Here is a 16318-nt window from a genome sequence, read left to right on the forward strand (position 1 = left end):
AACCACTGGCCATGCTGGCTGGGGCTGACTGTAGTCCAAAAACATCTGCAGGGCAACAAGTTCCTAACCTATACCATCAAAAGACCAAAGCTTATTAAATATAATTTTTATTTTGCAAAGACACAGCATCCTATTTCCTCTTCTTCCCTTTGTTTGGGCCTGTGTTTTCATCTGTGGCACAGCCCTTGCGACGAGCCAGCCACTCATGTTCCAACTGTTTCAGCATATCTTGGGTGAGGAGTCCCTGCTGTATTAGTCTGGCAGCCAGAGCGCCCTGAGCTCGGCCCTGTGCTTCAGCAGGCCTATAGTTCATCGCTTTGGATCCCCTTGCTCGTCGGTGCCCTTGGGTCTTCACGTCACTTGGGGAAAGCTCTCCGTTAGCCTCTAGGAGGTCTTCCGCATTCAACATCCCATTGCCAATGCTAGCCCTCTGGAGAGGAAAGTCGTCTGGTAAAGTGACAGACCCAGAAGCGGCCTGCGATACTCGGATCAGCCTCGTAATGTTAAGCACCCCGACTTGTATAATGTCGTCCAGCTCCTTCTGTATGTCCCTGACGAGAGCAGCATCCGGGAACATGTCCATAAACCGGTAGCTACAAGGAAACATGCATGTATGGTAAGTTCAGACCAAGAATTCTTGAAAGGTTAACAGCCCCTTCAACAGGCACTTTGGGACCTCTTCACTAAAATGCTGAATCCAGCTACTTGTGTGAGCAGAACCTCTGCACATGCAACAGAACTTCCTCTCCTTTTTCTCCCATCACCTGCATGCTCTCTGCTCTGGAGCTCCCCCCTACCCCATTTTGGAGTGCTGGCGAAGGGGGTGAAGAAAAAAAAGAAAGTTCTGTTATGCAAGTAGAAGTTGTTCCACTCCTGCAATAACTTGGCTAGATTCAACCCAAACGTCTTTGGACATCTGTAGTCCTGGGCATTAACTGATCAGCATATTATCTGTTATGCACTTCAAGTTTCTGGGGTTAAGATACAAATGAAACTATGTAGCAATTTAGAGCAAACAGCTGATCAAGTTGTTATACCTCAAAAACACATGTAATCTGGGGTGTGGGTGTGTTTAAGTGTAATGTGCAATACTATTAAGCCAAAAGGCTTACAATAAAAAGCTAATATCACACACAGTTTATGCATAGCCTAGTAGACAAGATAGAATATTTTAAATGAAAGGAAGGCAATGTCTGGCTCTCCAAGTGTCACTGAACTACAAATCCCATCAGCCTTAGCCAGTTTACCCCAAGGACGATGGGAGTTGCAGTTCAGAAGCATTTGGAGAGCAACCCGTTAGCCACTCTGGTTTGAAACCATCTATAAAATAGCTGTGTTTTATTCCACAGTTCTCCAAGAAGTTCGTGGCAGCAGTACGCAGTGGGTTACCCATTTTATACTTGCATCAGTCATGTGCAACAGCTTAGGCTGAGCATGGATTTAAATCCAAGTATCCCTAATCTATGTCCAGAGCTCTACACCCCACCCCCACCCCTCACCTCTCCCTCATCTGTTCTCCACCTCCAAAAAAGCTCTTGTTTCTCTTCTGCATTAACTGAATAGGTCGAAAGAACCGGTTGTTCAGCCTCTGTCTTAGCAGAGCTGACAGTAAACGACTTCTCTCCGGTCCCAACTTAATGACACTTCAAATATGCAGTTTCTGATATGGTACAGTTCTCTCCCAGAACTGCTCCTTCCCCAGACCCATGCAGGAAATCGCTTGTTTCAAAGTGCCTCTATTTCAAAATCTCCCTGAACATGGAAAGCAAACCCATCTTGGAAGAGGCTGCCTTAGACACCATCTCCCTGTTGGGTGTTTTCCACATGCAGAGAAATTTTGACAAGGAGGAGATTAAAAGACCAGTAGTTCCCCACCAACATTTTGCGTTGGTGTCATCTCACATGAGGACTGAACCATGCTTTTACCCAAAGCGGAGGACTCCTTATGCCCCAAAGTTGCCCGCATTAAGGAAGAGGAGGAAGAAGGAACCAAGCCTCCAGTACCTCAGCCACAGATACAGATCGAGGACATCATGAACAGCTTCAAGGTGTACAAGGTCCTTTATATTCTGGGGCGGGACTAGAGGCCAATTAATATGCCTGCACAGCCAGTCAAATGTCAGAGGTTCATTTCTGCTAAACTGCCGTGCAAACTAGAAAAGGAAAAAAGAAGCAGCATTAAGCAATGAATATTTCCCCAAGAACAATACGGCCATAAATCTCTCACACTGCCAAATGCCCTTTGCAGCAGCCTACTTTTTTTCTGCCAAACCCAGCCATGACAGTAATTTATGATATAAACTTTCTACAATGCTTTGGATCCAACCCCCCCCCCCGAATCCCCCCCCCATGTGTCTCAGAGCAGGCACTGGAAAAGGAGAGGCTGACGGTTGTAATGCTTCTGTAATCATGAATAAGATACAGTTTTGCTGGCCTGTGAAATGTCCAGTAACTCCTCATGCTTTATGGAACAGGAGTAAAGGCTGGGGCACTTCAGGTACACCAGCAGAAGCAATCGGGTGCACCCACCACTGAGCCCAAGCCAACCCAAATTTACCAGCATCTTGCTCCAACCCCTCACTGGATGTAACTGTGGCACCACTGCTGGCAGACCAGACAAATATCCATACAGCATTCTGATCACCACCATCTCAACTTGTCACTTGGGTCACCTAATTCTGATCATGCCCACAAATGGATGAAGAGACTGACACCAACTTAGTACAACACGGACTAGTCCCACAAAAATGCACGCTGATGCACACACACAGGAGAGGCAGGTCACTTACCTTCAACAGCGAAGTGCAGACGTACGGCTGCTTCTTGTTGATGGGTGCTGTGCAGAACACGTATCTGGCTCTCAGGTTCAGTGGAATGTGCTGAATCATGTCAGCTAGAAATTTGAAGTCATCAACATTGCACACAAAGTAGAGGCCATCAACTTGAGAGAGGCTCACAAAAATATCCTGTTTTAAATAAAGATAAAGATGCTCTTAGTTAGACGAAGCCCTGACTATCCCCATGGAAATCTATCAATATTCACACAAGGATACTAGCAATTTCCTGCAGCAGCTCTGCAGTCAATGAGGCAAGTCCTTCTTAAGACTTGAAAAGGGAAAGGGAAAGCTATCAACTGCAGAAGCAAACACTGCAAAGATAGCCTGTCTGTGCAGATTAGACGCTGGTAAACAGCTCCTCAAAATCCTAACTAGCATTCTCTAGCTAGGCTAATGAAGCTTAAACTGTTGTTCACAGAAATGTTAAAACTTAACAGGTTTCCTGATTCTTACAAGTAGATTTGATAGAGTGGCATCTGGAAGATGATATGCAAACATCTCAATTTGGTCAGCGGTAGGATGCAAGCCAGCAGTCTGGGTGAAAAAAAAAGGTGGGGAGAAAAGGGTCTCATTATTACAAGAATTAAACTTTCCTAAACAACAAGGTGGCCCAGTCAGCTTATGCCCTATGCAACATTTACTGCACTAATATTAATGTGACTGAGCTACTTAGCTAAAAAATTCCAGAGAACCAGCTCATACATTATCATCTTCATTTGATTAAGCAGCAGTAAGTCCCATGAGCAGGGATTTCCTCATTTCCAAAGAAGAAGAAGAAGAGGAGGAGGAGGAGGAGGAGTTTGGATTTGATATCCCGCTTTATCACTACCCGAAGGAGTCTCAAAGCGGCTAACATTCTCATTTCCCTTCCTCCCCCACAACAAACACTCTGTGAGGTGAGTGAGGCTGAGAGACTTCAAAGAAGTGTGAATAGGTCACCCAGCAGCTGCATGTGGCGGAGCAGAGACACGAACCCGGTTCACCAGATTACGAGTCTACTGCTCTTAACCACTACACCACACTGGCTGAAAGTGTTCTGCTAGTAAATGTTGCTAATGATCACCACCAAAAGTGATGGAAATTTATTTTCTTTTTCTGTATGGTGTGTTAATGTGAATGGTAACAATAAAATTTAATTTAAAAAAATGTTGCTAATGCTCATACAAGTACAGTGGTACCTCGGGTTAAGAACTTTGCTTCAGGATGAGAACAGAAATCGTGCTCCGGCGGCGCAGCAGCAGCGGGAGGCCCCATTAGCTAAAGTGGTGCTTTAGGTTAAGAACAGTTTCAAGTTAAGAATGGACCTCCGGAACGAATTAAGTACTTAACCCAAGGTACCACTGTACTTATATTCCAGGTCATGTCAATTGCTTGAATTGTTACTTGCACAAATAAGTTGGCAGGGTGTGGGGAGAGATGGCTCAGTGGTAAAAGGCCCCCGATTCACTCCCCAGTTAAAAGCTGTATGCAACACATGATGGGAAGATCCCTCTCAGAGGTTCTGGAGAATAGCTGCAAGTCAGATTAATACGATACTGAGCTAGAAAAACAAAACATTTTGACCCGGTAGAAGCTTCCTATGACTGATCAACTCGTTTTAAGATGCTCCAATGCTGCTCTACTATCAGACAGCTGAAAAATGCACCAACAATATGATGATGTTGTTGATAACAATATCCTACCACTATGGGATCCACTGATTTATTCAAGATTTCCTTTAACAAAGGAAGGTCATCTCGATGCATGGTGGTGACTTCCCCTTCTCCAAATACAGTGCTAAATCTTCCCGCTCTGCCTGAGATTTGTAGAGCTTGAGATGTTGTAATTGTATCCATTTCCTTCTCACCCTTCTCATTGATAGTAGGCTTAATGAGGGAGTTAAAAATGATTCTTTTTATGCTCCTAGAACAAAAGCATAGATAGTGGATTAACACTGAAGTCGGAACAAAGAGATATAATTTGTAATTCTCAAAATGTGAACCTTGTCAATACAATGCAGGATTTCACCACAAACCCAAAGGTTTGTCAGGAAAAGGTGTCAGACAGATGACTCCGAACACAGATATCTCCACAGTCTCAGGTTTGCCACATAGTAGTGGGTGACTGCTAGATGTCCAATGTCCATTCTTGAACAAACATTCTACCCCTATACTCACTAGGCTCACTAGGCCCAGTGCAATGCAACTCCCAGTGAATGCACCAACCCTATCCAACTTTTGATGGTGTTCCATCTTCCACACTGCTGGAAAGGTACAAGAGATATGATGACGCTCAATGCCACACAGACAGGCTCTTATGAACAGCTTAGTTATCTAGATCATCATCTAATGTCTCTGCACTGGAAGCAGCACTCTATTGAGTAATGGGACAAAAATGGTTAGAAATCCTGCTCCAGTCGGGTTAAATTAAGAAACCAGTACTTGCCTGTACACAAGAGCCACAGGAGATATGTAACACTGATATGGTTTTGGAAAAAGCCAAGAACCAACACATTTAACTCATTCTGATAGAATCTGCAATCCACCCAGGATACTTACAAATTGAGTCCCATTCCAATTGCATCTGTAGCAACCATGATTTTACACGGATCATCGGGATCGTTGAATTTCCTTGCCTGTGTAAGTTTTGTCCCTGAAACAATGACAAGTGTAGACTATGTTGCAATTTACATTTATGGTTTTTAGTTTGGTTTGTAATAAACCAAATATTGTCAATACTTTAAAATTACCATTCCACAATGGTGTTTTGCAGGTGACAGTGAAAAATGTTAATATTCTGAACTGCTTAGTGGCAGTTCAGATATGTCAGTGGCCCACTGAGATTACCTTGGAAGCAGGCACGGGCTCACATGAAAGCACTATTTGCATGAGCTGGTATCTCCATGTGGAGCAGCGTATATGTGGCCATATAAGCTTCTGGTGACATCAGAACCTTAAGTTGCCAGTATTGCCCAAGCTTCTGGTGCCATGCACATTCCATCCCACCCTGGCAACTCTGCCTACTTCCAAGATGACTGTGTAGGCCCCCCTGACATGACTGAACCAGCTCCTAAGACAGTATCATCACTGCTTTCCCCTCTTCCTGTGTGTCATGCAACTTGCAAGTTTTCACTCATGCTGCCCACACCCAACGTGAAGTGTCTGTACACTGCTAGGAATCTGTCAGGATAAAGGGCTGTTTAGAAATTCTTGAAATAAAGAAATAATAAGTGGCCATGGAGAAGAAGGGAGACTTCAGGAAATGCAAACCGTACATGGAAATGCAATCAGTACAGAACTAAAAACTAGATTGAGCTGCGTATTATTAAAGCTGTATGGGCAGATCTATCCCCTGTATAGTTTATGGTAATCAAGGCCATCCCTGCTAAGAATATGTGAACCAGACAAGTACTAGATGAACAAGTTAACATATTCCAAGACAAGGTGCCAAAGAAGGAAATGCACATTTAAAAACACAGCATACTATAAATTCTGGACAGCTGCTTGTTCACTGTGCATTTGGACTCCTCTTAAAATATCATAACCAAATTTTGCATGATGGTTCCCAAGATCAAGGAACAGTTTTTTCCTTTGTTTGGATACAACTGGATGCCATGTTGAATCAAGGTAAGAGGACTGAACCTGCACTGATTTTAACTACTGATTCCAAAGCTCCACTGTTTCTTGGGGTTTCTCAGAATTCTTGGGTATGATGTTGCAAGTACTTCAATATTCAAATATTAAACAGAAATTTCCTAATTATTCACATAGCATTCACACCTCCCAACTCCCCCAACATATATCAAAGAGTAATTACCAGGTGGCAGACTTCCATATATGACAGCACATTCTAGGCCCCGGGTTTCAATTTGCCGGCTCACTGAATAAATATCATTCTTACTGAAACAGACAATACAGTCTCCAGGGCGAAGGTTATCTAGAGATTCAAGGGCCTGATCCAGGACTTTTAGAGGGGTGAGTCTCTTGTAGTTTCTCACCTGGAGAGAAAAAGCATCATTTACCCTTGCAACCATCACAGAATGGCAGTCAATAAGAGACATGGGTAGCAATCAGGTAAACTACACTGGCACACACAAGGGGTTGGTTGCAGTGGAAGTATAATATATAACGACCAGCTGGCATAGAAGCAGTTCATCAATAGGAGGTGTCTGATGGAGGTGGGTTTTTTGGCAAAGCTGATGGAATGAGCCCTGCTTCTCATTTCTCCCACTGAGACAGTTAAGGGAGAAGAGGCCTGGTGGATAATCTTGCTAATGCCAGAAACATATTAACAGCTTCACAACTGATGCACCGATTTTAATGCACAGGCTCTAGTGAGTATTTTTAAGAAAGGGAGCTTCAAAAATCGGAGTATGTAGCTATAGAGATAGATATGGACAATGCCTACCTCAACCTCCTCCCCTGTAGTATACATGAGCTCTGTCACCAAGTTAATAGCAGCAGCCTCACCACAAACATGGATTTCTTCTGCACAGAGTCCTAAATATAAAATGCACACAAGAAAGGAGGACTGTAAAAGCAGTTTACATGGATCACACATACTGAAAACAGACATATGGTTTGCATTGCTACTATAAGGCTATCATAATCAAATGTTTTGCTTGCAGACGTTTGTAGCTAGCAAAGCCCAGTAAGACTTGCCCAGTTCATGAATCTGAATAACCACCTCATTCAATTGTTATGCAGGTTCTGTGGAGCCACTTGTTCAAAACTATAATATCAAGGAGAATAACTGACCCCACTCTAATATCCATCTCAAGTTACACACTTTGCTGGGAAGACAGTGGAATTTACTTCTGAGTAAACCATGCCAAAATTTGGACAGTATTTCATTGTCCGACAACTACCCAAGATGGAAGCAAGTGCTAGGATCAAAACAATTGCAACTGGTTCTGCACACCCTTTTTTTCAACCCCTCAAGTCACATAGTGAATGGACTTTGAAACAGAGGGGACTTAGCTTTCTATAATGGTCTGCTAAGGATGTGCCTTAAGTGGTTCTTTGGATCCCGGCCATCACTATCCCACCACGCAGGATGGAAATAAAGCTATTCAAAATGCATGTTACAAATTTAGTAGACTGGCTATTTTTATTTTAAATCTAAATAAAATTGGATACAGTTCAATGTGTCAGTACACCATACTCATACATAGGACAGGTTCAACTAACATTCCTGAGCAGACTTCCTCACCAAGTACTCTGGATATATTATTGGAGTACAACTTCCACTAGCTCCAGCCAACATGGTAAATGGTCAGAGAAACAGTTCAGAACTGGAGGGCACCAGCTTGGGGAAGGAAGGCTGTTCTGGAGCCCTGCACTACACTGTCCATATGAAAGAGAAGTCGCAAATCAGTAGCTAAAGGTAATTTGTTTTATTAACATGAAACCTGCAGAAAACATACCCAAGAGTGCTCGTGTCCAGGCCCAACCTCTGGAAGGATCTTTAATCATCTGGATTTCATCAATCACAGCTACTTCATCTTAAAAATACAAAAAATGATGGTATGTGGTAAAAGGGACTGGAAAAACAAACTTTAAGAGGTAAAAGACAGAAGAAAAATAGTAATTTCAATTATGAATTCTTTAAACAGTTTTTACAAAGTTTTAAGAACAGTTTCTACATTGTCATTTATTTGGCCTGTTAATCTGTTATAACAGAAGAAATTCTAAATTGAAATATATCAGAACACTAGAGGCAAATTTATAAAACTAGAACATGATACGCTTCAATACCCATGAAGAACACACACAAAAAAGAAAGAAGTTTACATACAGGGTGTAGTGACGCTGCACATCTCAATAGTGCAAGCAACATGGGCAGCCTGTCTGCCTTCAGGATCAACACAAACACGTTCTTCTCCGGTTACCAAATCACATGGCACCTTCTGTAAGGTTTAAAGAGAGAGAGGATACAGGTGGTTTTTCTAGGAAGAGAAATCCAACCTAAGCTCCCAAAGGATACTACTGTACACTGAAATATGAAAACAGACAACATACAGCCCAATAAAGCATCTTGTGCAGAAATCAAAATCTTAGAAAACAAATCCCGAGCACCCCCATTTTTGTTTTAAACAAGAGCTACTAAAAAAATGGATGCAAATAGAGGAAGAGGGTAGATGGGAAGAGCGTCCCTCCAAAGCAAGGAAGGAGGAACCAAGCAGAAGTTCTTGAAGGAGGCCTCTAGCAGCCAGAGTTAACCACCCCTCCCACACTGTCGCTCTCCAGCCCACCATCTTAGGATTCCCAGGTTTGCTTCAGAGAAAGGCAAACTCTCCACAGGCAGCTTAGAATAGACATACTTTTCAAGAGAGTATATTCTAAGAGATAGCCCCTGTGGATTTAACAGACACATTTAATTTGTTTAAGTTCTAGAAGCTCAGAACTGCCTACAGCAATTGGCAGCAAGTCACGAGGGTGGCAGACGGCAGCCTTTCCCAGCCCTCCCTTGAGATGCCAGGGGTCAAACCTGGGGTATTCTGCAAGCAAGCCTTGTGCTTGACCAAAGAGCTATAGCCCTTTCAGTCTCAGAAACAACTACAATACAAAAAAAAAAGTTTCCTATCTAGCCATCATGGATAAAGACATAAATATGATGGCAAATAAATCTGTATGGGTGGAGAAGGTTGCAATGGTCGTGAACCTGTAATGTTAACTGGTGCAGTAGTGTGACTGAATGCTGCTGCCTTCAATGCATTTGGTTTAGGGTGTGCTGAGCCTTACAGTACAGGCTTTGAACAGCTCATAACTGCTTTGGCTTCCTTTAACTGAGATTGTTGCAGAAAGCACATACAGTGGTGCCTCGCAAGACGAAATTAATCCGTTCCGCGAGTCTTGCAGCTTTTTCGTCTTGTGAAGCACGGCTATTAGCGGCTTAGCGGCTATTAGCGGCTTAGCGGCTTTAAGAAAAAGGAAACAAACTCGCAAGAACTCGCAAGACGTTTCGTCTTGCAAAGCAAGCCCATAGGGAAATTCATCTTGCAGAACGACTCAAAAAATGGAAAACTCTTTCGTCTTACGAGGCATTCGTCTTGCGAGGCATTCGTCTTGCGGGGCACCACTGTACTCAAATATGACAGAGGTACTCATTCAGCAGCCGCAAGATCTGGATTCTGCTGCCTCGGCTACAGATATTGTTTACTCATTTGACAGCTACAGAACTCCAGAAGTTACTAATGCCTCAAGCAAAAAAGGGTAGTCAATGCAGCATAACAAAAATGATCACAAGATAGCTACTTTTACTAATATAGCTGTACTTGCACTTATTCTTTCTTTTACCTCTTCCTTTCTTCTCTCCCCTTCCTCTATTGTGCACACCCACTGTCAAAATATAATTATGCGCTTATTGTGGTACTTGTTTTGTTTTTTGCTTATGCAACTGTGAAAAATATTGCGTACACTGACAATACTATATCATGAATCATCACCACAGACTGTAACAGTCACAGAAGCATGGAAACACATTTAACATACTGACAGCATCGTTACTCTTCTGGAAAATCTCATGTGCCAGAAGCTTCAAAGGGCCACAGTATATTCCTGATTTTGCTGCTAAATATCTCTGGATTGCATGGTAGGTTTTTCCACTGTTTGTAGGACCAGCATGAAATACAATTTTTCTTTGGATAGCTCTGGCGTCCTGATACCTATAACGATACATAGAGAAATGCATAGTTGAGCCTGGCAGTCTGTTTGTTTAAACACCACCTCACTTCGTAGTATATACATAAACTGAAAACTAAATACACCTTTAGATATGTTGATTTAAAACCATGTAATCTCACACCTCAATTTCTGTGATTTTTGATAACATTTTTTCAATTAAAGAAAAACACTCAAAGTAGCTCAAAGTAACACAAGACACTGATGACTTCAGTGAGAATAACTGCCATGATAGGGACATAAAATGCACATTGTCCCAGCATTTACATTGTTATTATCATAAGGAAAACATATAAGTGATTTTAAAAAGCTAACCAGTTGGGTGGCAATCTCAAATCACTGATTTTACGCAGATCATCCATACACTCCAGCATAGGAAAAATCTGCTTAGCATGTCTCATGAAAAATGGAAACAAATCATCAACGTGCCCTAGAAGGAAGGAGAAAGGTATATTAAAATCAACAAGGAGTGAACCATCACCCAGTGGTGTATTCAGAATAATTCTAATATTACTAAGTCTGGTGATATAAATAATGTCAGTGGACAATTCTTAGAACCCTATTAACTGCGAATAACCTTCTAAATTACATGAAAACCCAAGTACTCAGAATTAAACTTAAGACACTTGGCATCATTTCACAATATCATTTTTTTAATCATCTTTTGGGGACTAAATAATTTCTAATATACTTTGAGAATTTACACATACTTTTCTGTATTACAGGCCCATTTGCAGCAGCTCTTTTCTAGTACTGCACTAAACAAACAACTTCAATCATGGCCTCAAGAATCAAAAGCTCATATGCCTTGTTTTAAATTTAGAAATCCCATCAAAAGGCTTCCATGAGATTTGGGTTGGAGTCCTGCTCTCCCCATGCAGAGGGATTCCATGTCCCATGTAGACATGGAAGAGAGCCAGGAGGGAAGCAGAAGGAAGGAGCAGCCTGGAGCAGCCTTCTCTGCCTCCCTTCTCAGTGCTCTCTGGGTGCCCAGTTTCCTAGTCTCTGTTCCTTTGCAAGAAGCAGGGAGACTCCAAGGTGCTCCCATTAGCATGTTTTACTCTGCTCCTTGTACAGGACCTACAAATCTGAATGTCCTAAAGGGCCCCTGGGTTGCTTTGCCATGGCCTGTGAAACAGCTGAATGCAGGCTAATCAGGAGCATCCACACCTTGCCCGCTGTGTAAAGGGGAGGATTATACTCTTGGCATTTCCATTTGCTGTATTTTAGGTTAGGGTCAACTCTAATGAACTCAGTGTAGTGAACTGGTACCAGAAATAAGAGCAAATACAAAGTATAATTTTCACTCTTTGTTGTCCCTACTATAATCTTCTAACATTCTCATTACAGTATTAACTTATTAAGGTTGTTGATGTGCACAGCAGACACAAGTACACACTTGTGCCCATTCATTTAAGTAGAGATATAAGCTCTAAAACAGAAACAAGCTGAATAAATGGATACAAACCAGATGTTAAAATGTCAGCAGTCAGAAGCCAGAAAGGTCTAAGATGACATACTTCAAGGAAAAGGGTTCAAAATGAGCCTTCAGCATGAAGTTGCTCAGTTGGAATTTATTTGAAGATTTAATGCATACTCTTTATTTTGCTTTGTCGATTCATCATTACCTGGGAACTGGGCACACCCACTCTTGGATGTTTCACTTGTTTGTATCTGTGTTCTACACAGTAATGCAGTCACACTTCTGTCTTGGCGATGTACCAGTATCTGATGTTTAAACAACAGCACTTAACACCTCTGTCACATATTCAACAAAGGGTTGCCTAAGGCCATTTACTGCTTCACAGCACTCACTCCCATCTCTCACTCCTAGCCATTATGACACACTGGCAAATATTATAACCTAACCCATTAAGTTCCTTATTTCTAAGGGTAAAGCAAATTTTATTTACCCATAAGTTTATCACCCATAACATTTAAGCAAGTGTCTTTTTTAAGAAGAATGATTGGGGAGGGGGAAATAATGTTGAATATACTTACCAGCACCACAGCATATATCATTTAGGAGAATGTGCACATCAGGACCCAAGAAACTTGATTCCATTATGTATTTCCTAAAGCTTATAAATGCTTGATGAAACAGACGAGCTATAAAGGGGAGGGGAAAATACAGACAAGCAAGTTCAGTATTACACACAAAACTCCACTTCCTACAAACTGGACCAGAGATCTAATGACAAAACAAGATTTTTAGCTTGAAAACTAAAGAGTGCTTTGTTTTCAGTAGGATTATACCCATGCATGTGGTCACTGAAACACTCAATACATTCCCACACTATTTTAGAATGTCTCCAACTTTCAGAAGCTGTTCAATGGGACAACGGAAAGGGGTGATCAGCTAAAATCTGCCTATTCTACTTCCATGAACTCCTGGATGAACTAAAGTTTTTAATTGTAACTATTTCTAAAATGTTTTAACTGTAACTGTATTTATAAACCTGTTTTGGAGTGCTTTACAAAAAGTGAATGTGTTTGCTGCCCGGGCTCTTTTGGGAGGATATAAATTAAAAAATAATAATAACAACAACACACTTTTTTATTAAGCACTGACTTAAGCAGTCAGTTTTAGAAGTAGAATTAGAAAAACTTAAGAGTCAAAAAAAGATTAAGTCCAGATATGAGCTTCTCATAAAGCATGTAGAAACATCCAATATTCTATTATCCCTAGAACCACACCACATATTGCATACCATCTAGTCCATTTTCTGCCCCCAGTCTTTGTACTTCTTTTCTCTTGTAAAATTTATTTAATACTTTCAGGACTTCACCTAGAAGACAAAATACAGATACTGTCAAGCTAACTGGAATGGCAAATTACTTGTGCAAAAAAAAAAAACTTTATACCCTTCAAGCATTTAATCAAGAAAGGGTTATACACCGGGGGGAAAAGTAGTCACAAAAAACATATTGTAAAATCCACCTTCTATAAATCTGCTATGGAGACTAACAATCTTAACAACAGCTACCTTTATGGTAACTTTACAATTGCCATCTGATCAGGGATGGTCAATTTCTGTTCTCCAAACTGTGATAGGCGACTGAGGGGAGGGCCTGATACCTCATGGATGGGTCAGGTTGTACAATAAATTCTGCATGATCTAAAGTGCATCACAGATTATAAGAAGTCGTTCGCAGACATAGGGGTGGAATAAACATATGTCTTGAACGATCCCCTCAAGAGATCTGTGGCCCATTCATTTCCCAGAAACTAGCGGAGGCCATAATATGGCAAAATGCACATGGGGTCTCCAATATTGCTTCTTTTCTACACAGTACACTCGCAACATACACCCATTTAACTTGTGCACACTCAGCTTTATGTGCTTGGCATTTTTAATGATGGGTGTCAGGGGGAGGGAACCTTTGGCAATGCCCCACCAACACCACAAGTGCATCCCAATTTGTTTGGACTACTGTACAGTGGTACCTCAGGTTAAGTAAATAACTCGTTCCTGAGGTCCGTTCTTAACCTGAAACTGTTCTTAACCTGAAGCATCACTTTAGCTAATGGGGCCTCCTGCTGCCGCCGCGCCTCCAGAGCACAATTTCTGTTCCCATCCTGAAGCAAAGTTCTTAACCTGAGGTACTATTTCTGGGTTAGCAGAGTCTGTAACCTGAAGCGTATGTAACCCGAGGTACCACTGTATCTGCAATTTTGGCTTTAGGCACTATCCTCGGAACGTAACTCTCACGGGCCTACTATGCAAGTTGAGGCTTCCCCCTCACGCACTACCTCAATGTATATTTGGAAGGGCTACTAAAGGACAGGTAAAATTGCCCTTGTGGGACAGGTGCGACTCGCAAGTTGCCCGCTGCCCACCCCTGTTTGGATGACAGAAAAATCAAAGAAACGGGCAAGGAAAGAGCACTCCCGTTGCCCCCTAACCGACCGCGCACGGTTGGCTTTCTAAACCCACAGGGCCCGCCTGTCCTTCCGCCCCACCCCCGGCGCCGCCACTTACTCTTGTTGAGCGGGCGCGTGAGCTCGGCTCCAACGTCCCCCTCCGGGCCAGGCGACGAAGGGGACACGGGCAGAGGCACGAACAAGGAAGTGTCCGGGGCTTTGGCGCCCGCGCCGCTGCCGCCCCCGTCGGAGAAGAAACCCGCTGCTGGGGCTGCCCGGCTCGGCCCACCGCGCCGGCTCCGGAGTGCAAAGAGGCCGCCATAGCGGAGTGGGGCAGCCGGCAGCCGAGAGAGCAGCCTCGCGCACCGGCTCACGGACATCGGAGCAAGAGGGAGCCTTGAGCTCGCCGGCGCGCGCCTGTTTCGTCATCGCGACAGCGGCCCAGGTCCTCAGGGAAGTCCGGCGTCGTGCCTGAAAAGTAGAGCGGAGGAAAGCTGCCTAAAGACGGCGTTGGTTGGCTAGGTGCATTTAGGAGGGGTATTATTAGAAGGCGGAAAGACTCGGAGTGCCGGCCGCACCGCCACATTCCTCACAAAGCCATGGGCCCCTAAGAGAAGCCTCGCAGGCAGTACGAAGGGCAGCCAAGCGAGCACCCTGGCGGCCACGTGCGTTGAGGCGGAGGTGTGTCTGTGAGGCGCATTGGCTTGGGTTGCTAGGATAGTGGGCGAATTGACGTTACGCGAGAATGCAAGTGCAGTAAGCACGTGAGGGGATGGTGGTGATAACGCTCCGCCAATCCTCGAACCTCGCCACGCCAAGCTCAAAATTTTATTAGCTGCTCTGTATAATGCCTGTTCTGCTCTCTAGTCTCCACCCCATCTCATTGTTAAGCGAAGGTCTGGAAGAACTTCTAATTCTTGAGGTGGAGCTTAAGGGCAGGCGCTGCCTTTTGAGCCTTCTCCGTTGAATAAACGTGCCCGCAGCCTTGGGAAACCCCAGATCACCAGCATTTATAATCAAAGGTGTCTGCATAAATAGATGTCGGTCATAAAGAAATCTGCAAATGAATAAAGCTGCAGTAATTAGGTTATTATTGTCTATTTGCACTGTCACCCAATCCTCAGAGTAGATGCATTTGAGGTGTTTTTAAAGTATATATTGAGAAAAGGCCAGAACGTTTTCATTTATTTCTTAAATTAGTATGCCATATTCTAATTTTAAGGAGTGGGTGGGACCAAGTACTACCTTAAACTAGCCTTAAGATAACAACAAAATGAAGGAGACTGGGCTTTGCACTTCAAAACACTTTATAAATCCATATACAAAAGAAAAGCCCTTATCAATTTCAAGAAGCTGGAACAAAAAAATGGGTGTTAGAGAGCAGGACTTCAAGCATATTCTTAAGTGTTGTCAAATTAGATTAAAAATCACATAATAAAAAAATTCTGCCACTTATTTTTAATGCATCAACCACATCCTAAGGCAGCATATTCCTTTATAGAGTTGCAAATGATAATGGCTTGGTTTTAGATATGAAAATTGTCTCTATCTAGATAATTAGTCACCATGGCACTAAAAGCTGATCTCCAAAAATACACATCTAACTGAAAGAAATGGATTGGTCCTATGCTGAAATTAATAAAGGTAAAGGTACCCCTGCCCGTACGGGCCAGTCTTGACATACTCTAGGGTTGTGCGCCCATCTCACTCAAGAGGCCGGGGGCCAGCGCTGTCCGGAGACACTTCCGGGTCACGTGGCCAGCGTGACATCGCTGCTCTGGCGAGCCAGAGCCGCACACGGAAACGCTGTTTACCTTCCCACTAGTAAGCGGTCCCTATTCATCTACTTGCACCCGGGGGTGCTTTCGAACTGCTAGGTTGGCAGGCACTGGGACCGAACAACGGGAGCGCACCCCGCCACGGGGATTCGAACCGCCGAACTTTCGATCGGCAAG

General features: G+C 43.1%; 1 protein-coding gene across 1 annotated transcript; it reads right to left on the bottom strand.

Moving 5' to 3' along the window:
* Nucleotides 1-91: 91 nt before the first annotated feature.
* On the bottom strand, nt 92-14964 carry SUPV3L1 (Suv3 like RNA helicase). Its single transcript, XM_028729461.2, has 15 exons — nt 14482-14964; nt 13210-13287; nt 12500-12607; nt 10814-10928; nt 10314-10482; nt 8613-8724; nt 8242-8319; nt 7224-7315; nt 6633-6813; nt 5375-5468; nt 4520-4739; nt 3291-3371; nt 2790-2966; nt 2005-2153; nt 92-593 (listed from the first exon to the last, which is right to left on the bottom strand). Exons 1-15 carry the CDS (start codon nt 14741-14743, stop codon nt 131-133), a joined length of 2379 nt encoding a protein of 792 aa, XP_028585294.2. The 5' UTR covers nt 14744-14964; the 3' UTR covers nt 92-130.
* Between the last annotated feature and the right edge of the window lie 1354 nt (nt 14965-16318).

This window comes from Podarcis muralis, chromosome 6 (genome assembly GCF_964188315.1).
Source record: "Podarcis muralis chromosome 6, rPodMur119.hap1.1, whole genome shotgun sequence".
NCBI classification, from domain to species: Eukaryota; Metazoa; Chordata; class Lepidosauria; order Squamata; family Lacertidae; genus Podarcis; species Podarcis muralis.